Source organism: Anabrus simplex, chromosome 1 (genome assembly GCF_040414725.1).
Source record: "Anabrus simplex isolate iqAnaSimp1 chromosome 1, ASM4041472v1, whole genome shotgun sequence".
Lineage (NCBI taxonomy): Eukaryota > Metazoa > Arthropoda > Insecta > Orthoptera > Tettigoniidae > Anabrus > Anabrus simplex.
The window spans coordinates 963,616,764-963,640,156 of record NC_090265.1 but is presented as its reverse complement, the minus strand read 5'-3'; the positions used below and the strand labels follow the sequence as shown (position 1 = coordinate 963,640,156).

Genomic DNA, 23,393 nt, shown 5'->3' with positions numbered 1-23,393 from the left:
TACCTCTGATTCCACTCCTTTACTCATATCATTTATATATATAAGAAAACATAAAGGTCCGATAACACTGCCCTGAGGAACTCCCCTCTCAACTATTACAGGGTCAGACAAAGCTTCACCTACTCTAACTCTCTGAGATCTATTTTCTAGAAATATAGCAACCCATTCAGTCACTCTTTTGTCTAGTCCAATTGCACTCATTTTTGCCAGTAGTCTCCCATGATCCACCCTATCAAATGCTTTAGACATGTCAATCGCGATACAGTCCATTTGACCTCCAGAATCCAAGATATCTGCTATATCTTGCTGGAATCCTACAAGTTGAGCTTCAGTGGAATAACCTTTCCTAAAACCGAATTGCCTTCTATCGAACCAGTTATTAATTTCACAAACATGTCTAATATAATCAGAAAGAATGCCTTCCCAAAGCTTACATACAATGCATGTCAAACTTACTGGCCTGTAATTTTCAGCTTTATGTCTATCACCCTTTCCTTTATACACAGGGGCTACTATAGCAACTCTCCATTCATCTGGTATAGCTCCTTCGACCAAACAATAATCAAATAAGTACTTCAGATATGGTACTATATTCCAACTCATTGTCTTTAGTATATCCCCAGAAATCTGATCAATTCCAGCCGCTTTTCTAGTTTTCAACTTTTGTATCTTATTGTAAATGTCATTGTTATCATATGTAAATTTTATTACTTCTTTGGCCTTAGTCTCTTCCTCTATCTCGACATTATCCTTGTAACCAACAATCTTTAGATACTGCTGACTGAATACTTCCGCCTTTTGAAGATCCTCACATACACACTCCCCTTGTTCATTAATTATTCCTGGAATGTCCTTCTTGGAACCTGTTTCTGCCTTAAAATACCTATACATACCCTTCCATTTTTCACTAAAATTTGTATGACTGCCAATTATGCTTGCCATCATGTTATCCTTAGCTGCCTTCTTTGCTAGATTCAATTTTCTAGTAAGTTCCTTCAATTTCTCCTTACTTCCACAGCCATTTCTAACTCTATTTCTTTCCAGTCTGCACCTCCTTCTTAGTCTCTTTATTTCTCTATTATAATAAGGTGGGTCTTTACCATTCCTTACCACCCTTAAAGGTACAAACCTGTTTTCGCATTCCTCAACAATTTCTTTAAACCCATCCCAGAGTCTGTTTACATTTTTATTTACCGTTTTCCACCGATCATAGTTACTTTTTAGAAACTGCCTCATACCTGCTTTATCAGCCATATGGTACTGCCTAACAGTCCTACTTTTAAGACCTTTCTTTTTATCGCATTTATTTTTAACTACCACAAAAACAGCTTCATGATCACTAATACCATCTATTACTTCAGTTTCCCTATAGAGCTCATCTGGTTTTATCAGCACCACATCCAGGATATTTTTCCCTCTGGTTGGTTCCATCACTTTCTGAATCAGCTGTCCTTCCCATATTAACTTATTTGCCATTTGTTGGTCATGCTTCCTGTCGTTCGCATTTCCTTCCCAATTTACATCTGGCAAATTCAGATCTCCCGCTACAATCACATTTCTTTCCATGTCGTTTCCCACATAGCTGACTATCCTATCAAATAATTCCGAATCCGCATCAGTGCTACCCTTTCCTGATCTGTACACTCCAAATATATCAAGTTGCCTGTTATCTTTAGAAATCAGCCTTACACCTAGAATTTCATGTGTCTCATCTTTAACTTTTTCGTAGCTTACAAATTCTTCTTTCACCAGAATTAAAACTCCCCCTCCCACCTTTCCTATCCTATCTCTACGATACACACTCCAGTGCCGTGAGAAAATTTCTGCATCCATTATATCATTTCTCAGCCATGATTCAACTCCTATTACAATATCTGGTAAATATATATCTATTAAATTACTTAATTCTATTCCTTTCTTTACAATACTTCTACAGTTCAACACTAACAATTTTATGTCATCCCTACTTGATTTCCAGTTCCCTGTTCCCTTATCACCGCTCCCTAGGCCATCCCGTTTCCCTGAATGTACCTCCCTATTACCCTTCCAAACAAATTTCCTAACTTATACGTACCACTGCGGTTTAAATGAAGGGCATCCGAGCGCAGATCCCTATCTCCTACCCACCCATTAGGATCTAGAAATCTCGCTCCCAGTTTCCCACATACCCACTCCATAGTCTCATTTAAATCCCCAATCACCCTCCAGTCAGTATCCCTCCTACACAGTATTCCACTAATAACAATCTCCGCTTTCTTAAACTTCACCCGTGCTGCATTTACCAGATCCCACACATCTCCAACTATGTTGGTACTTATATCAGCTTGCCTTACGTTGTTGGTACCAACATGAAACACTACCACCTTCTCCTTCCCCTCCTCCCTCTCTTCTACTTTCCTCAACATCTGCCTCAACCTAACATTCTACCCTGGTTCCCTTTCCTCCACACACTTTCCCCACGTGTCTAACGATGGAATCCCCCATGACCAGAGCCTCAAACCCTACCCACCTCATTTGATACAATTGCACAGACAACAAAACACTTGTTATCCAGGATGCAAACTCAGAAAGTGTGTATGTGTGTATGTATGTTTAGTCATCAGCCCGAAGGCTGGTTGGATCCTCAACAGTTCCGCCATGAGCTGTCATAGATGGCCTAGGCATCACTGAAGAGGCGTACTAGGGAAATGAGGAGTGAGGTAGTTTCCCGTTGCTTTCCTCACCTAGCCAGAAGTTGCTATTACATATCAGTCTGCCAAGCCCACTGAAATGGATGCACCAACCGACCCTGTGAGCAACAGTTTCACACCATTCATAGCAGGGACTGGCTGCGTAAGGAATGGCATTACTAGCATCGCTCATACCTCAGTCACTTTCATTTTGTCAAAGCCAAGGATAAGACAGAGACAGATCAATGAAAGTAACAAAATTGCTGTCGCCATAAGACCTGTCTGTCGGTGCGACGTAAAGCAGGTTGCAATTTTTCCTCTTCTCGACATTTACAATTGCACAGACAACAAAACACTTGTTATCCAGGATGCAAACTCAGAAAGTGTACCAACAGTGAATTCAAAATTTAGCTTACAGTGGAGAACAGTCTTCAGTCAAGCCTGTCAGTGGCTAACAAGAATAGAAACGCAGGCAAGTGTTCATTGACAAGAGCTACCTACCTTTCACCAGCAACTTCTGAAAGGGGGAATGGGGTAGATTGCAGTTTCCATGAGAAGAATGGAACCTGTCACAAATTTAGTTTCACTTCCATGAATTAGATTCACAAGGGAAATGGATATGAATTGAATACTGCAACACATTTCTGAATAGAACACGGGAACATATTCCGATGCTTGGATATTTACAGTATTGCAGTTACAGTAATACAATACTCTTAATTTTAATGTACCTGTACTCTTATATTAAAAATTTATTACAGTCTAGCTGTTAACAGACTTTACTCAGTGATAATGTTCCGTTTGAGTAGTGAAAGTTATTTAGCAATTACAAGAGAAGAAAAAAATAGTGCGTTAGAATGTAAAGTTCGAGCATCAGACGATTAGATTCCTGTTTGTGCTACGGCGTTTGCCTCTATTTTTGGAATCAAGCGTGGATGGGTGCGAAGGATTCAACAGTCGCCGGTTAATACAGGATGTTCACCCAAGGATAAGCGAGGAAGGGCATGATAACAATTTTAGAAAGACTCCTCCAGCAGTTATTGACCTGATTATTAATCACATCCAGTCTTTTAAAGTAAGGAAATCTCATTCTAGGAGAAGAAATCCTAACAGAATGTATCTTCGTGAAACTCTGACTGAATGCGTCGTATCTCATTTACCTAAAAGTATTTAGAGAAATTTCATATTTCATTTGGCCTACCGAGAAGTGATACGTGTTCAACATGCAATTCAGTGCAGCTGCTGATTGATTGGGCTAAAACTGAAGATGAGATCAACAGGTACAAAGTTTAAAAGCACGTCCACCTATGTAAAGCTGATAGTTTTTTGAACTGAGGAGAAAATTCAAACGTTTGGCTCAGAGGAACTAGGTTACCTGCATCTCTTTTGATTTCATGCAAAACCTTCCTCATATTAATAGTTGTGAGTTTTTTTATGCCCGTCCGTGTATACTAAATTTAGAATGGACTCGGGAAGCGATCCATTTTGTTACATTTAGTAACCCAGTCAAAAATGAAGTTGTTTCCCTTCCCAGTCATGGTAACATTCCCAAATAAATTTACATATCAGTACTCATCTGTAGTTCAAATCCTTGGCAGGCTTTCTGGGCGAGAGGTCCATTTGGCCCCTTTTCCGCCTTACGCTCCCATAATGGCTGGCTTCATATTACCTTCATATTTTGTTCCGCCATTATGACACTTATTTAATAATTATAACATATTAACACTGACACACTGAAATTAAATTTTACCATATAATAACACTACGGTACCATAGACCCCATTTTAGCTGTGTACACTATTTTATCTTCGTCCTTTTTCCCGCACAAAGGACTGGACACAAAATGAACGAGTGTGTATTAAATCGCCCAGTGCGCTTCATGGTCTCCGACACGGCACGTCCGAATTAATATCAAGTCGCACTCTTGATGTGTTCATTATTACGGCGGTTTTATTTAAGCTACCTACAATACAGGCTCAGTTATTCAGTAAGATTTTCATTTACTGTCCGTCACACAGTTTAGTACAACTACTTTCACTGTTACTTTAAAAAAAGCTTTTTTTCACTCCTTGCTACTATTACATTCACATTATACAACTCGTAGGCTCAGACCGTAGCATGATCTGGCGTGATCTAACTTTACTCGGCCCGCGGGTGACTGGAACACAATATCGCCCGAGCTCTGAGTTAGGGAATGTAAACTGAGGTAATGAGTTTTCCTTCCACTCGTATATGTTGATGGAGGACCTTACTGGTGGATTAGCTGATGTCATGGCTTGGAGAGTGAGGGGTGGATTTCTCAAATCGGCACTCGCAGTCTGAACTGGAAGTTATAATTAATACCAAATTAATCCCCTCATCTGGAACATACTCATCATTTAATATGATCTAACGATCGCAGATTTCAGAGATATTAACAGATATCGCTCCACGATAATTCGTGGGTTTCGTAGCGTCTCTCACGGCGTGGTCTTCCTTTGGCCAATAGCATTTGAGATGCCCTGTTTCCAGGAAATTGTCTTCAATTTATTTAATTTGAAGGTTATTACTTATTATTCTACGGATGCCATCTAAAAAGTACCTTAATTTGATTCATATAATTGCAATAATTGAGTAGTCATTACTTTTGAACATAGTTGACACTTTATTTCATATCTTTCAAGATGGTACTCCTGGCTGGCCAAGTGAATTTTGTGATTGGACTAGAGCAAGCGGTTCACTTAAATTTTCATTTTCAACAACTTGACAACACATGCCCTGAGGCTCTGGTCATTCCCATTCTCCAATTCCGAGAATACGTGACATCACGGAAAGTTACTGCCTGACACAAATGTATCTTCGCAGTGCTAATGTTGCAACCTTTCCCTTGTTTCCTGGCTCGCCTTTCTCTTGTACAAAACATATTTGTGTACATCCGTACTTCTAGTTGGTAAATTAATAGGCCCCCTACCGAGAACAGCACTCTAGCCATTGTGACAGGCTTAATCCTCATGGTATGTCCCGCAGGCAGCCCCTATTTCCACATTACCTAGGTCTGAATATTGTCAACCAATTTTCTTCATTTCAATACACGTACCATATTCTACTTCGGATATCAAATCATGATTAAATTACGATCCCTATCACTCGGGTTCAGTATGTAATGCCACTATTATTTTTCCAATGTATATGTCTTTGTGTATTTGCTATTCTTGTGAATATTTATCTTTTTTCTCTGTTTATTTGTTTTATCTTTAACTTTAATATTTTACAGGTTTGTATGTTTTATTGAAAATGTGTTTAAATTATTCTTAATTTAGTTATGGCAATCTTGGTTTTTTAATTCTTACATATTATTTTGTACATTTAAGTAACATTTATATATTGATTGTATTTTGTACCATCCATTGTAATTGGGGATATACCCTGTTATGGATGTATTAACAAGTAAATAAATAAATAAAAATTTCTGCAGAGACATCAGATGTTCTAGTGCGTTACGCCTACAATGGGCTATGGTAACACGTTGTACGCAATGCTCAAACCTACCCCACAACACTGAACCTTGTACCCAACTACCATGGACCACTAGTACTGAAATCAGTGAAGTTGCAGGACATATGAAGACTGGCTTCGTTGTTTACAAAACCTCAGAACAGAGAATATTATATTAGTCTTGAAGCCAAAGTGAGTGTAGAAAATGTTGAAGTGTTATGACATTGATCGTGATGATAGCAGTGGTGATGAAGCACTACAATAAATCACTGGACTGCAAAGCATTGTTTTCATGTTTGATTTTGCACCAAAAACTACCAATGTCCAGTGATTTAATTTCAATTTTATGTTTTTCACATTTAATACAATTTATAAATTGAATGTAAAGTGTACTGAGAAGGTAAATCAATGCTATAGTTAGATATAAAATTAAGTATGCAATGATTTAATGGAAAGAAGAAACTGGATACAGTTTTTTTACTCTACGGTACTGAAAAATTCAATTTTTGGACAATGGCTGTTTTTGTGTCTTCAATTGTAGTCAGATCCAGTGAATTTTGTTTTCTTACATCTGTCATGAGGCCAGTTTGTTTTGTCTTCCTGTTTTTCTCTACCTCATATTTACTGTTTTCATCTAAACACTGCATCTTGTTTACCAATAGGAACTTTTGTAACACAGATTTCTTCCCAGAAAATTTTGTCAACCAGGGGACAGGAATGAGTAGCCATATAGGGAATACAGTGGAAGCTCGCTTCTCCGCTTTTGGAGGGACCCCGGAGAAAAAAGTACAGCATGGGAAAACAAAAAACACAGGAACGAATAAACCATCAACAATTTGGCTAAATATCACAAAAATGAAATATTTATACTTATAATCTTACAAGGACCCCTAAACCAAACCAAACTACAGCCCCAATGGGCCTTCCACCTACCAAGCGACCACCCTTCGTACGAAGGCCGTCAGATTTCGAGGTGACGCATGGTCAGTGTGAAGAATCCTCTCGGCCATTATTCCGGGCTCTCTAGACTGGGACCGCCATTTTACCATTCATGACCTCCTCAATTGAGGATAATCGTAGAATGAGTGAACCCAGAACCAGCCCTCATATCGAGGTAAAAATGTCTGACCTGGCCGGTAATTGAACCCAGGCCCTCAGGGTTTTACCGGGGAGACTTCTTCAGTTTTGCTCTAAAAACTTCTTTCAGTTCAACAATTTTGATCAGCCGGAGACAAGCTCTTCGAAAAATGTAATGCCTGATATAGATGTTGATTCCCATAGGGAATCTGAAATATTTGTCCTGAATGAGCAAATTTATAATACCAATATAAATGGTCCGTTATTGGACATTATAAATTTTCCAGCTAGCTCATTCTTGGTTGCCAGCGTTTCGCCCTCGTGTGCTAGGGTGGGCTCATCAGTTGGTACCTAGCACACCTACCAATACGCTGGCTAGTGCATACCGTGGAGGCCACTGCGTAGGCTAACTGGAGCCACCGGCAGTGCCTATGCACTAAGAGACTTTGTCTCATCACTAAAAATTGATGCCTGCTTGGCCATCAGATGATATAGATGTTGATTCCCATAGGGAATCTGAAATATTTGTCCTGAACGAGCAAATTTATAATACCAATATAAATGGTCCGTTATTGGACATTATAAATTTTCCAGCTAGCTCATTCTTGGTTGCCAGCGTTTCGCCCTCGTGTGCTAGGGTGGGCTCATCAGTTGGTACCTAGCACACCTACCAATATGCTGGCTAGTGCATACCGTGGAGGCCACTGCGTAGGCTAACTGGAGCCACCGGCAGTGCCAATGCACTAAGAGACTTTGTCTCATCACTAAAAATTGATGCCTGCTTGGCCATCAGATGCTCATTCAGGACAAATATTTCAGATTCCCTATGGGAATCAACATCTATATCATCTGATGGCCAAGCAGGCATCAATTTTTGGTGATGAGACAAAGTCTTTTAGTGCATTGGCACTGCCGGTGGCTCCAGTTAGCCTACGCAGTGGCCTCCACGGTATGCACTAGCCAGTGTATTGGTAGGTGTGCTAGGTACCAACTGATGAGCCCACCCTAGCACACGAGGGCGAAACGCTGGCAACCAAGAATGAGCTAGCTGGAAAATTTATAATGTCCAATAACGGACCATTTATATTGGTATTATAAATGTAATGCCTGTAACGGCAAGCCAAACAACAAGTAAACTCTTTCAAGGTTTAAAATATTGTGTCCACCTGTTCAATACAAATCTATATTTTTAGTGGTTAATGATTAAACTCTACATGAATTCAACACACCAGTTAGGGACATATTTCGCCCTAGTTACGGGCATCTTCAGCCTATATTAAACTTAAGGTCAAGGATTAAGACTGTAGCATTGGAACTTATAGTAAATTAACTTAATCTAAATACAATTGTCTATGCTATTTACATAGTTTCCAATAGTTTAATATGTACAATATGTGCATTAACTTTGCCAGAATTGATGAACAATGAATTAACTTATATTATGTCTAGACTTCCAGTTGTGGATTGGATTGATCAAGGTGTGAATTGGGGTTTCTCAAATTGTATTGACTGGAATTTATCACTGCGTCAACAAAAATTACGGAATTTTCCAAATATTTTTATCCGATAAGCAATGAATGAAATCAACAATATGTATCCTACTTAACATGCTTTAGTCTTAAAACATAACCATGCTTCTTTCTCTAGGAATATTCAAACTGTTTCAAACCCTAACATGAATGACTTTAACCAAGGTTCCGGTATTGTTAAAATTCTTACGACTCAGGCGACCATATCAGCTGAAGAAACCCCAACTCGCGCAACCTTGATCAGTCCAATCCACAATTGGAAGTCTAGTCACAATAATATAAGTTAATTCATTGTTCATAAATTCTGGCAAAGTTAATGCGCATATTGTACATATTAAACTATTGGAAACTATGTAAATAGCATAGACAATTGTATTTAGATTAAGTTAGGTTACTATAAGTTCCAATGTTATAGTTTTAATCCTTGACCTTAAGTTTAATATAGGCTGAAGATGCCCATAACTAGGGTGAAACATGTTCCTAACTGGTGTGTTGAATTCATGTAGAGTTTAATCACTAAAAATATATATTTGTATTGAATAGGTGGACACAATATTTTTAATCTGGAAAGAGTTTACTTATTGTATCTTCAATATGGAACAAAATGACATTAGGTACTTGTAAGCCAAACAACAATCGACCACAAGTAGTTTTTAATTCTCTAATCTAATCAAATAAAGCACATTAGATACAAAACCACACAACATGATCACAAAATCCTCTTTATCTTCCATTGTAATTTGGTCACCGATATACTGTTCATAGTCAGTTTATCGAAATGTTGTACCATGTAAATTAGGCCTACATCGGCTTTTCAAGGTTATGTTGAACTCGAGATTATGGTTTCAACAGGGTTTTGAATTGTTGTTCGAATGTATCAATCTTCAAGTTCTCTAATCCATTAAATTCAGTTCTGCCAGTCACTAATCACAAATTTGAAAGAGAAAAAATATCATTAACGCTTCTGAAATTACGATTATTTGCAACCTTGAGCTCAGCTGGAAAGCGCGCTTGCTGTAAAAGTCGGTACGAGCGCAAAATGATACAAAGCTTTAAATGTAACGTGCACAAAATAAACGCCTGCGGTTTTTACAACATTTTAACACAAAAACGTGAACTTCCCAGTCTTATATTAAGCAATCCCAAAACCTCCCATGGCGTTATGTAAGGTGCAACATCTGTTTTGGTCTCTATAACATAATCGTGTACGATAACATTAAAATACTACTGTAAATTTGTGTTGCTTGAGAAGGAGCAGTTTCGATTCCTGCCTGGAAGCCCAGTGAGTATACAGTGCCCACAGGGAAATGCCAAAAACCTGTTTGGCGATACACTCGAAAAAAGTAAAAAAAAATCTAACCGTGGACATAATGTAGATGTTTTGCAAGTATGAACATTTGACTAAATTCGTTCAGTCTTCAAGTAGAGCTGTCGAAATGCGTTCTGTCTCCTTCCAATTGTTGTGGCCCCTCTCTGCTATATGATTTCCACGGATTTTCTAAACTACCATCCAAATGCGGTTTAAGAGGGTCTCTTTTGCAAGTTCACTGCCGATCGCTTCAGTGCAGTACTTCCTCAAATTACCGCAATGACGAGACGTTAACGCCAAGATTCGTAAGTATGCCATAGCCGTCCTTTCGTGAGATGCATTTTCTTGAAAAACGCGTGATCGAGGATTTAGCGTTGATGGGACTGAAATTTGTGGATGGTTGATCTGGGAAATTTCTTTGAGGAATGGGCAATGCAGGATTTTACAACGTGATTTAATTAGGATGCTCGCAGGACCACGTAATTTGAAGGAATAATTCGGGAAAACTTAGTTTCTGGGAACATATAATCGAGGTTCTACTGTATGTCGAAAATGAAGATAAAATTTTGATTTATTCCCCTCAGGGCATTAACAGTAGTATCAGACACGTAAACAGAGCTATATTAGTATTATCACAAACAACACAAAAGAATATTATGAATCTACTGCTCATTCATAATCGTGTAACACTGGGGCTTAGTACTCTTGCTGTGGAGTGCTATACACGTTTGTGATGTCATGCGGAATGTTGCTCGCATGAGATTCCAGGCTAATACGGACACCGATTGAGCTCAACACCACGTGATAGTCGATCTAAACATTTAATTTCCGATGGGTGTCTACCCTTAGTCCAGTTCCTTGATTCGGTGTCGGGGATGAAGTAAGATTAATATATACGACGTGTTTTACTGCCGGATGCCCTTCCTCGAGCCAACCTCAGTTGAGGAGCTGATGAAAATCAGCGATTGTGAAGGTGGGTAAGGAAGTGGAAGGAATTGTATGCGCCCTATGAATAGGAACTTTCCTGGCATTTGCATAGAATTGAAAATGGGAACCACAGAAAACCATTCCCGGGACAGCTGACATTGGAGCTCGAGACCACCTGTTTCTGTAATGCAGATCTGCTCCATAGTTCTAGCGTGTTTTTAAGATGCCCGGCTGCTCTGCTAGGTATTTAAATTCCCATGTAACTGATGCAGGTATGCTGTTAATAATGAAGATTTATCATTTAAATAAACAGTTTTACAGTATTTTCATCTTAATGTGGAGCATCCAGTGGCTCAAATTTGTACGAATATTATGTAACAAACACATATCTAGGTTGTTAGCCAGGCTGTGGAAACGGCAGGGTAGTGCACCCATTAGGGCCCTAGGGAGAACACTGGCAGTTGCTAGTAAATCACACCTCCATGAAAAATGTATCACCTACACTAACAAACATCAAAACATTCATGCGCTTTCAATGTTAACAAAACGATTGCTCCAACCTGCGGAGAATTCTCAATTGGTACGCTCCAATGTCTCCTTCCAACTCCTAGGCCTTTCCTCTCCCATCGTCGCCATAAGACCTATCTCTGTCGTTGCGATGTAAAGCCACTAGCTAAAAAAAAATCTCATTCCTGACTCTTCCCCCTTCTTAGCCTGTGACACATAGACATTCTTTCTTTATAGCCTGCATATGTGTTTGAAACATTTTTGCACAACCTTCATCATTCTTGGCCTGACTAAATTGTGGCTGAAATAGGTTGCCAACAGACCAGATTGCACTGATATCTCAATTTTACATTTTGAATGACATTTCCTGTTTTTCCCCTGAACTCTTCATTTATTTGGCATTTTGCTGCATATTAGAAATGCTGTTGACTGTTGGTACTTGTTTAAAAATTTGTTATTGCATACATTATCTGATGCCTTGGTTTTTGTTCACAGTTTTTAAAGCTAAAAGATCGGAAATGGAGTGGGTAGTGAAACGTAGTGGTTTGAATTTAGAAAATGCCATGGATGATGGTTGTGTTAGACTACGGGGACTTCCATTTGGATGTTCAAAGGAGGAAATTGCACAATTCTTTTCAGGTATGGTTTTATCTGATTACATGGTTTTATTACATCTTTCATTCAATGACTTAAGAGAGGTTAATTTATGAATTAGTGAAGATAATTTCTGATACACATCCTCGTTCACGTTGAGGTATGAAGGGGCCAGACTTTCTGGTCTTGATATTCTTTAATATAAAAATTGTTAAATATACATACCTCCTATTACCAGCTTTATTGATGGATTCTTGAATTTGACATGTTATATTTTTATCAGAAAATCTATTTTTGTGTGTGTTGGGTTTTGCAAAATCAGACTTGTAAACCATGTTTTAATTGATTTCTGACATAAAATTACCTGAGTATGTGTGCCATGTTGTAACCCTCTGTTTCTTTATAACTTAATGTCATATGATAACATATGTTAGTCATAGAGACTGTAGTTTTGCATTTACCTTTGTTATCTCTTGTGTGAAAGTGTGTTTCTCTTCTATGGAATCATAGCTTTCTGAATTTTTTGTGTGTAACAGTTAAAACTCTGTATGTTTATACTGCCTATGCAATTTACAGTATATGCAGTAAACTTGTATTGCCATGCATTTCTTAAAATGTGGCAGGTACTTGGACATTTCGTGGGAGATGGGGTGAATTTTGACTTTTAGATCTTTAAATAAATGCTGTGAATATGCTGGTTTTCCTCTGATTTCTGAAGTAAGGTGGCATCTTGTTGTTAGAATTGAAGTATTTCAATGGCAAAACTATATTTTAAAAATCTATTATTGATGTAATGATGTAAAAACTTGCCCTTTGTCCAGATTTAATCCTAAGAATTGTTGATTAATGAGCTTTTTCTATGAAAATTAAAATATTGCCAAAATAGTGTTTCTATTCAGCATACAGTTCATTCCGTTGATCGGAGGTTTCATATTTTTGCAGTGGCAGGAATAGTCTATTCCAGGTTTGTGACATGATGTAATGTTTTTGCAGAATTTCACATTTCAAATAGGTGCATATTGTGTTATGTTGTGGACATAATGTCACTAGTATCATCACAAAAAAAAAAGTATTTCCTCAGATAGATGAAATAGTAGGCCTATTCAGTATTCAAATTCTATTAAAAGCCACCCAGTATGCGCTTGAGTGCAGTATTTGTTTTAACTGGAGTTTGGAAGTTTGGCCTAAGGAAGTACAAAAAATGCAAGCAAATATGCCCTAAAAACCAGCTAAATATGTCCCAAAACAGATGAAATATTACATGCTTTTTAGGGATATGAAGCAATTAATGGAGTATTACTAACATTAGATAGCTTAAGTACGAAAATGTGGTTAGAGGTAATACACCACATACATTTAATCGTACAAACTGACATAACTATAGTACGTTAATTTTCAACATTCATTCAGTATCGTATGCTTGAGGTGCAGTTCACTTGATTAGCTTTACCCAAATAACTAAGTACAAACCCGATTTTGCGTGACCTGCGTAAACCCGCTTTTAATGGAAGAAATTTCCAGTCCCGAAAATTATTTTGTAAGACCCATTTCATTTTACATTCAATTTAACGTAAAGAACAATAGGGCAAAACCCGCATTTAGCGTTAAGGAAATTTTAAAATCTCATATCTTTTTCTATTCATTTCGGTTGGGCATTAAGAATCTATGAAAAAGATGTCATAAGCTTGTTAAGGATGATTCAAAGCAGGAGGGGAATTTAAGAGTGCGGGCGTTTAGGGCTAAAGTGAGAAGTCATACTCTGATGCACATCCAAGCGCGGCCGCTGTAGGACAGTAGAAGAGAACCCCCGTCTTAATGATTTCGAAAATTCCCATATTAATCTGTGCAGTATCCTTCGGTTACTATGAGAACATGTTTACTGATTCATCTGTTATTACGGGCAAATTTGGTCTCTGTTTTTTTGCATGCAATCAATCCTTTTCCATATCGATTCCTCACAACGCGCAAGCGAATCTATTTTCAGCGAGCCTGAGCTCTGCTCACAACTCCCACTGGCGTGAACAAACACTGGGATAACATGTTTTCACAATAAGTGCAGTAACAGAAGTTGTAACACTTTAGAAATAAAGGCTGAAGTAAATGTATGCCTAATTTTAAATACTAGGTACAGATATCAAATGAGAATGTGATTCTTCTCAAGATACAGCAATGTGCTTAAGATTTCAGAGGATAGGGTATTGCATACCTGCCAACTCTCCCGATTTAGATGGGAGACCTCCATTTTCAACAGTTTTTCCCGCCTCCCGATTATTCTGTTACTTCTCCCGATTTTAGCTTATTTTTTGGTTAACTTCAAACATTTTTCAAAACCCACAATTTCGGTTTTTTTTACACCAGTGGCCAGATGTCTTTCGCTCATTGGCCGCTTTTAAACGACATGTTGCTGTTATTGCAAGAAATGTGCGCAAATGTGCGATGTTTATTGAAACCTATATATCGATTGTCAATCTCTCATTTTCTCGTGTTCGTTCACAGTTCACATCAGTCTAGTCGATGCAGACTACATGCTAGACGTGGAGTCTTTTTTTAGTAATTTAGTGAGATAATTTCAATTATAATGACCAGTGACTTTTCTAGAGATATTTGGAGGCATTCCTGACTAATTTTAATTTATCTCAATATAAATAAAATAGTTTTGTCTGTACATTACTCAGAAATTTAAAATTATATTTCTGTACCGGTCGTGACCACAGTGCCTAACAAGGGGAAATGTACGTTTAAATTTTCCGTAATTTCTGTATGTATGTACGCTCATCACGAGAAAGCGGCTGAAGAGAAATTGATGAAAATTATATATGAAGTAAGGGAATAAGTCTCTACAATGTAGGCCATAAATAATTTGTATTCACGCTAAGTGAAATGGTAGTTTAGGGGAAGGCCTAAAATTTTTATTCTCCAATATTTGTTATTATTGGCCCTATCGATAAATACTACATAAATATATTATTATTAAATTCCCTATCATTTATGTCTCATAAATTTTACCGTACCAGCTATGATAAGATATTCGTGAATTTGTATTTTTAACCGAGCTCTATACTTGCAGTCGCTTAAGTGCGGCCAGTGTCCAGTATTCGGGAGATAGTGTGTTCGAACTCCACTTTCGGCAGTCATGAAGATGGTTTTCCATGGTTTCCTATTTTCACGCCAGGCAAATGCTGGGGCTGTACCTTAAGGCCTCAGCTGCTTCCTTTCCACTCCTAGACTTTTCCTGTCCCATCGTCGCCATAAGACCTATCCGTGTCGGAGCGACGTAAAGATTTTGGATTTTTGTTGCCAGGTCCATATCAGCGCCGAAGGACGGGAAAATCGTTGATCAGAATTTAATGAAAATCGGTAGTGTAAAGTCTGGGAATAAGGAACTATAATCTACGCTGTAGATAATTTTATTCACCCTGTTAAAAATGGTAGTTTTAGAGAGGGTGCAAAAATTTAATTTTTAATTACCTATCTTATTGGTCATATCGAAAAGTACTCCATAACAAAAGTTATAGAGAATACAATTTCAGATTATTTTTATCTTATTCAGTTTTACCAATCACTTGAATAACATGAGGGTGTCATGAAAGCAGAGGTGCCAACTATTACGGATTTCACTTCGCAATTACGGCATTGCGGTCAAAAGGGAAATTATTACGGGAAAGCAACCTTGTCACAATAAAAATTAATTTCTGCGAAAAAAAAAAAAAAAAAGGAAAGAGGAAAAAATATTAAATCTCGTAGAGAATTACTGGTCAACCCTCCTCGTTTCAATGTTTGTACGTTGGCTACTAAACGTATTTGGGAGTTATTTGGTCGTCGCTTCCTTTTGTTTCCCGCGAGCATTGTGAAATCACGGCTAGCTACATAGATATACACTGCTTTCTTAGCTAGAATGACGTGCCAATGACTTATCAAGTCTGCCGTGAGGTAGGCTCTACTCCTTGCTACTCACTACTCCTTTCTCTGCTGTTCTCCAGTGCGCGCTTTCGGCTCTCTGTCATGTGCGTAGAAAGAATAGTATATTTAGCGCATTTCAATTCTAATTATCCTAGACGTTGATTCGAAAAGTAGTGATTGGTTTTGTGAAATGAAGCGGAGCAATTGTCAAATTGCATCTTCTTCTAAGAAGACAGCAGTGTTACAGAAATATCAAGATGGTTACACAAAGGAATGGCCAAGCTTACTTGCCTCACGTGTTAGTGAAAAACACGTGTTCTGCAGTGTGTGTTCGTGTGATTTCTCTGTGGCTCGCAGTGGACGAGATGATTGCAGAAGACGCATAGAATCCAAGAAACATCACACATACGGTGAATCAAAATTACGAAACTAGTCTGTTTCATCATTCTTCGTAAAAAGTAATGAAACTGCGGTGACAAATGCCGAATTATTGTTCACATCATTTCTTTTGGAGCGTAATATTCCGTTATCAGTTTCAGACCACGCTGAAATTTTAGATCAATGTTCCCAGACTCTAAAATATCTCAGAAATATGGTTGTGCAAGAACTAAAACCTCTGCTTTAGTTCAATACACAGCATCTGAGGCGAAAAAGGAAACGAGTGAACTTTTGCAAATAACGCCTTTTTCCTTGGCTACTGATAGTAGTACGGATTGAAATGCAGTTAAACTTCATCCTATAGTTGTCTTTCTTTAATGCTAAGAGAGGTCAAATATCAACTCTTCTATTGTCATTGTTAGAGAGTACCGACAATACCAGTGAGGGAATTTTCTGTTATTAATAAAGGTGTTGCCAAATTTGTGAAGGACAGACATTCTTCTGTTTGTCCCGGGTTCATGTCATCTCATACACATCTGTGCACAAAAAGCAGCAGCCCAGTTGCTAGTCGATGTAGATAACTTTTTGGTTCAGTTATATTACTGTCTTGATAAGAGTTCTAAAAGGCAAAACTCATTGAATGTTTATCAGGCTGTTTGTGGCACAGAGGGTCACAAAATTTTTAAATATCTTAGTACCCGTTGGCTCTCGCTTCTTCAGTCTATTGATAGAGCTCTTCAGCAGTGGGAAGCTTTGACACTCATATTTTGTAGTGAGACCCACCATAAAAATGAGACCACCAAGCAGTTTGAAACTGTGAAATCTTTCATAAGGGACCCACACACAAAACTGTTTTGCTACTTTCTTCAGAGTACACTTCCTGTTTTTAACTCTGTGAATATATTTCTGCAACAAGATGCTCCAGCCATACATCCTCTTAGGAGGAAACTTACTGGTCGTTTAACTGACCTATTGGTCAGATTTGTTCAGCCATGTCCTCTTCAGTCAGAATCTACCTCCCTTTTGAGTGTTGAATTCAAGAGGAGGAAATACCAGAAAGCCAATGCGGACTTGGTAATTGGAGCAAAAGCTAGGGCATACTTGAAAGATAATGGTTGTGATGAAGAGATGTTTTATAATTCTGTAAGAGTTTTATATGGCAGCTTGCAGTTACATTACCAGGAAGTTTCCCCTTGATGATGAATTTCTTCACCATGCCGAAGTTGTAGACATCTCTCAGAATGAAGGTTTCCTATTCATCTCTTGAATTCTTTGTTCGAATATTCCCAACTTTGGTCAAAGAAACTGAACATGACAAACTTGAAGAGGAATTTGCAGTTTACCAGTGTGATACTTTCCCAGAATATATTGTACATAGACCAAACATTGATGTGAATTGGGGCAACATTGCAGAGCTTAAAAATGAAAGTGGACAAATTAAGTATAAAACCTTAAGTAATGTATTTGCAGTACTAAGTGTATTCGGGCCTACATTAAGTACATCTACACTGGAATTGCTTATGGTTCTGAAGATGAAAATGTCATCTCGGGGGTAAGTATGTTACAAGAAAACCTACACCAAAAAGCAGCTGCTGGGTGCGAAACAAGCTACAAAGAATTTTTTTTCGCAGAACTAACAGGTAATGAGGAAATTCTATTGTGTAATATGATATACTTTAGAATAGATTGCTGTAGGAAAGGGCAAATGGGGTGCTTTGGATTTGACTCGTAAACGGGGTTTTGAGGGGGGGGAGGGGCTGCGCGAGTTAAAAATGGGATTACTGATAATCCACTTCAAACGTTGGCACCTCTGTGAAAGAAAGGACGACTCACTGTACATTAGAGGCTCTAATATCACAAAGTAGGAAGAAAACTAAACGAAGGCCTGCAATAAAGAAAGCTCATAAAATTGATCAACAATAACATTACATTGACAATTGTTTGTTGTGATGTACTTAGTGTATTCTGCTGCCATTTATCTCGGATGGATAGGATTACTGCTGCGTAGGTGCGTATCGAGTATAACAGCCTGCCTGAATATTGGCAGGAGGAAGCTGGGGAGTTGGAAATCTCTCTTCTGTAGCATGCCATTCCCCTGGTTCATGAATTTTCTGATACTACTGGTGTGTAACACACTGGATCATCATAGTATTTCAGTTATTCGATCCCTACTGTGAGGCAGTTATTCGAATGAGTAGTGTGCACACTTAAATGGAATAATTACACAGGAGTGTTCGCGGTTGTAGGCGGCCTGGTCATTCTAGCTCTGGAACTTTGAACTGTTAGATCAACGCCGTTGTACATTACATGTTACACAAACATGTATTGAATAGGTGTAATTTATAATCTAGTATTATTCTTTGACTTTACCGTTGTACTTTTTGTTAAAAGTTAGGAAATGTGCTGTTTTTCATTTTATCGAATATATCATATGACAGCATTGCTTTTAATCACGACGTTCATACTGACGTCATTGTAATGACCTATGTTGACTGTTGACTTCAGTTGGAAAAACTATAAGGACAGTCTTTCTGAGAATCCGTAGCGAAGCACGGGCACATCAGCTAATTATCTGATACAAATAGCATTGCGCTTTGCATAATTGCACGGGCGCTTGATGCAATATATTAATCTATACATTTGCTAAGTAATGGCATGACTGATTCACACATGTGGAGCATGAATTCATACTATTTTTGGGAGGCTTATCAGAGACCGGTCATCTCACATACTTCCTGTGAGGTAATAGAGATGGATAATTTGTAGCCTTGTAGCCTCGTATAGCAACAGTTGGGCTTTGAGACAATAAGTGTTATAAATATATCATAGTACTGTATTGTGCAAGACATGTAGATTAAGCAGTTTTGACCAATTGTATCTCCTGATTTCTTATGATTTTTCCCGATTCTCATATCAAAATCTCCTGATTTTTGGTTTTGTAAAGTTAACAGGTATGGATTGTTACAAATAAAACACCATTTGCTTCATTAATCCAGTTTATTTCAGAATGACCTAATAAATGCACATACGCACATTGCTAACCAGTTATGAATGGCCACACTTACTAATTGCTGTCTATTTACGAATTGCTCTTCCTTATGGCTCACCAGGCGGTTGACCCCGTTACTCTACCTGGAGTCTGGGGACACTTAATCCTTATTTTCACTTCCCCAAGTTCAGTCACCTCATACAGCAGCTGTGTGTAGCCCGCTGTATCTGAACACAGGCCTACGGGTCACTTGACAAAACGACTGTTAGTTCGACTCCACAGACAGTCCAGTAATTCAGTCACATGCAGTGAACAACTGAACAGCTCAACAGTATTCTACAGCAGGACGATACAACAGCGTACATTAACACAGGTTCATTTACCTTCACACTTGCGATAGTGGCTTTCCTCGCTGACCCTCGGTGCATAGACATGCACGAACACACTGTCTTCCGTTCTGTCTTCTCCAGCCCGTCTATTCACTGGTCTCTCCGGCACCACAACCGCTCCTGGTTTAGACCTCGGTGGGACACGAGCGACAGCCAACACGTCTGTTGCCCTCAGCCCAGCCACCGAACCCCAACTCGCTAAGTGACACACTGACCACCACCGAGTCCAACTCTTGACTCCAAGTCCAACACTGACTGTCTGTCCACGGTTAGCTTCCCTTTTATTAGCTCGGGTGATTTCAGGTAGAATCTTCGCAAGGTGGCTAGAGGCAGAAACTCACAGGTAAGCTGGCTGACGAGAAAAATACACGGAAAGCCTGGCCCCACCCCACCAGCCAGCTGGGAGGTCCCAATTCGTCTCGAGTCACCAGGCCCTTCCTGGAAGTACCGAAAGGGGCTACCACGGGGCTGGCATGTAACAGTTTGTACTTTCGCGTCTTAAATTTCAGAAAGGCTGTTCCCAAGTAAATTTATAGTCAAAATGTTGTTACTCTGCAGGGAGCTTGAAATACGTTTTCATAATACGTGCGCGGTAAACCTTGGTTAGGTGACTCCGTTTGAAATGAGAAAATAGACATTTTTGCTACAAGTCTCTGGGGTGATGCTATTACAATTTTTAGGAATGAAACTGAATATGTGTGTACAGGCTATTGGAATTAAACACGTGCTAATGAGCAAGCAGTTACTTGGAAAACATCCTCGAAAATGTTCAAACTGAATGCTGTTTCATTCAAATTTTAATGTGTTTTTGTGCGAGTTTGGTATCTTTCCCGACTTTTATACAAATTCAAGTATAACGTTATAAGAACAATGTTAAGCCGAAGCGGTTATGCATTCGACAAAAATCTGTCAAAAGAAAGGGTTAACCATCGGCTCTCGGTTATCAGGAATAATAGTGAACATATTCCTGGATGACATTGAAAACAATTTAACCAACTACGAGACAGAGGAGGACAAAGTTTTGGGAGGTATGCTACTACACTTCCCAGAAGAATTAATGGATCACTTGAATTTAGTACAATTTACGAACTTCATCATATAGATCCATATTGATACAGTGAAAACAAAGAATGTTAGGTTTTGGTTCACCCAATCAACACGCGTCACTTTACAAGCGAACTATTTAATTTCAAACATCAGTTTTAATGTGTTCTTAATTATATGTCTGTTTTTAGTATGTTTTTAATTAAATAGTTCGCTTGAAAAGTGACGTGTATTGATTGGGTGGACCAAAACCTAACATTGTTTCTTGATTTTCGCTTGACTTTCGTAAGGAAAAACCCTGTTAAATTGTAAAACATTTGTTTTATTATTTATATTGATCATTTTCATGAAAAAGTAAGGTTATCTATTATTGCTACCCTTATTAATTAGATCATTTTCTCATTAAAACAATCGATGTAAATAATAATAAAACAAAATGTTTCACAATTTTACTTTTTTTGAAAATTTAAGTGATCCATAAATTTTGCCAGTCAGTGTAATAGAAGTTTCAGAGCTGGTTATTCATTCATTCATTCATTTATTTAGCTTCCATAGACTGTACAATTACATATTTTGAAATATGCCAACAGTATAGGAGTTGTCAAGTGATTTCCTAATACTAACAATAATATATGCACAACAATGAACATTTTGAAAAAGAACAGAAACATCACATACCTCAATGTTAGGACAGCACATCTTAATTTTTTAAATAATATTAATAACCAATATTTACAAGACAAAATAAAAATATATTGGTGTGGTGTTAATAATGTGAACATAGTCAATGTGACATTAACATATTTTTAAGGCTATATACTAGATTACAAGTTCATAAGTAGTAGCATCATTACCAGCACTTCATCATGTATTCTTCTGTACTGTAGAAGCAGCTACTCAGCAGGAGATTTTTTAAAGCTGTGGTAAATGAACTGACGGGACTAATATCTTTAATCGTATTTGGAAGCTTATTATACAATCTGATTTCAACAGAGTCTACATGTCTCAAGGCAATGGTTTTACAAATAAGAGGACAGAGCTTGATAGCTGCAGTCGCTTAAGTGCGGCCAGTGTCTATTATTCGAGAGATAGTAGGTTCGAACCCCACTGTTGCAGCTCTGAAAATGGTTGTCCGTGGTTTCCCATCTTCACACCAGGCAAATGCTGGGGCTGTACCTTAAGGCCACGGCCGCTTCCTTCCCACTCCTAGCCCTTCTCTGTCCCATCGTTGCCATAAGACCTATCTGTGTCGGTGCAACGTAAAACAACTAGCAACAAAACAAAAATACAAATAGAGGATTATGAAAGCAGGGGCTTGCAGACTGAATGCTAAAATGCGTAATGGTGTACAATGAAGATGCGTGTATGAGATGATCATTCATCTAGCAAACGATTTCCTTATGTATTGTATGTGCCTTCAACAATTATTCAGTTGGGTTCAGCATATAGCATAGGTCTGTTATCTGATAGTGCAAAGGAACAAATTTGTTAGGGAGTACCAAAGCATTATTTATTTGATTCAATTTATTTACTGTATTTTCAAAGAGCAATCTTGAGCCAAAACTAGTTACAGTGCAATATAGGTCTCTTGCTTAGATAGCAGGCCAGTTTAACACACGAGTAATCTTAAGCACAAACCGTACAAAGTTGCCAAGTTGTGCAGTGTGTACGGTAGATATCTCCGTGGTTTATTCCTGTCACTGTGTAAATAATATATGATGGTACAATATATGTTAATACAGGCAAAGATCTCTGGAAAAGGTGTGCTTTCTATTGAAACATCGATTTAAGGTAAACTCGCATTTAAGGTTTAACTAAATCTGGAGTTCTGCTGTATTAACATGCTGTTTGTCTTATCGGCATAGGTTAAAAGGCACTGCCTGCAGGATGTTCGAGCTAATTTTCTTATGTACCTTTAAATTTTCTATGCCCATATTACACGTCACGATCATGTGCATTATTGGTTTGTTGAAGAGAAACCTCCTTTGCTGGTTACTCGGTATTTTCACGTACTGGGAGAATCGAAGCTCCTTTCTGTGTCTCATATCACAGGCAACTATTTAAGCATAGTGGGTTAATTGCAGAAACGATGACTAGTTCAAAGCCTTCAACAATGTCTTATCTAAACTACGTTTAAGTTACTCCAGTGTTACATTGCATAAACAATGTTCAGCCCGTTTTTAGCTAGAGATTGTCTGAGATTCAGTATTCATTCTAAAGGAAAGAGAAGTGTGTTCCACACTGCCTTAAATCTGTCTTACATATTACACAATATGGCTAAACATGAGCATGATTTGCTCACCGATTAAAAAAAAAAAACATTGGTTTCTGTAGAAATGAATACTCATCGTATGAGGAAGTGGAGTTTTGATTGTAGTGTTTTCGTTACGGATAGTGTAATGTAAATTGCATTGGCAAAGGGAAGGTGAAACTGTTGTACTTGTTAACCAAACAAGTTGTACAGGCCATGTAGATGTAAGCTTGCATTCTGGAGATTGTTGGTTCAAAGTGCACCCTGAAAAGTATTTTCCGCGCTGGAGCTGTTTGTTAGGCTATGGCAACTTGCTCTCCCGTCCTTGCCTTTTCCTAACTCAGTTAGTGCGACCA

At 38.3% G+C, this 23,393-nt stretch overlaps 1 protein-coding gene across 3 annotated transcripts in view; it reads left to right on the top strand.

Annotated features, from left to right (window-relative positions):
* Window positions 1-23,393, top strand: part of glo (glorund) — a 159,929-nt gene that overhangs the window by 39,516 nt on the left and 97,020 nt on the right. For all 3 annotated transcript variants that reach the window (XM_067136772.2, XM_067136774.2, XM_067136773.2), the window contains exon 4: window positions 11,988-12,131. In XM_067136772.2, coding sequence (XP_066992873.1) covers window positions 11,988-12,131 — 144 coding nt within the window. The remainder of the gene's footprint in view (window positions 1-11,987; window positions 12,132-23,393) is intronic.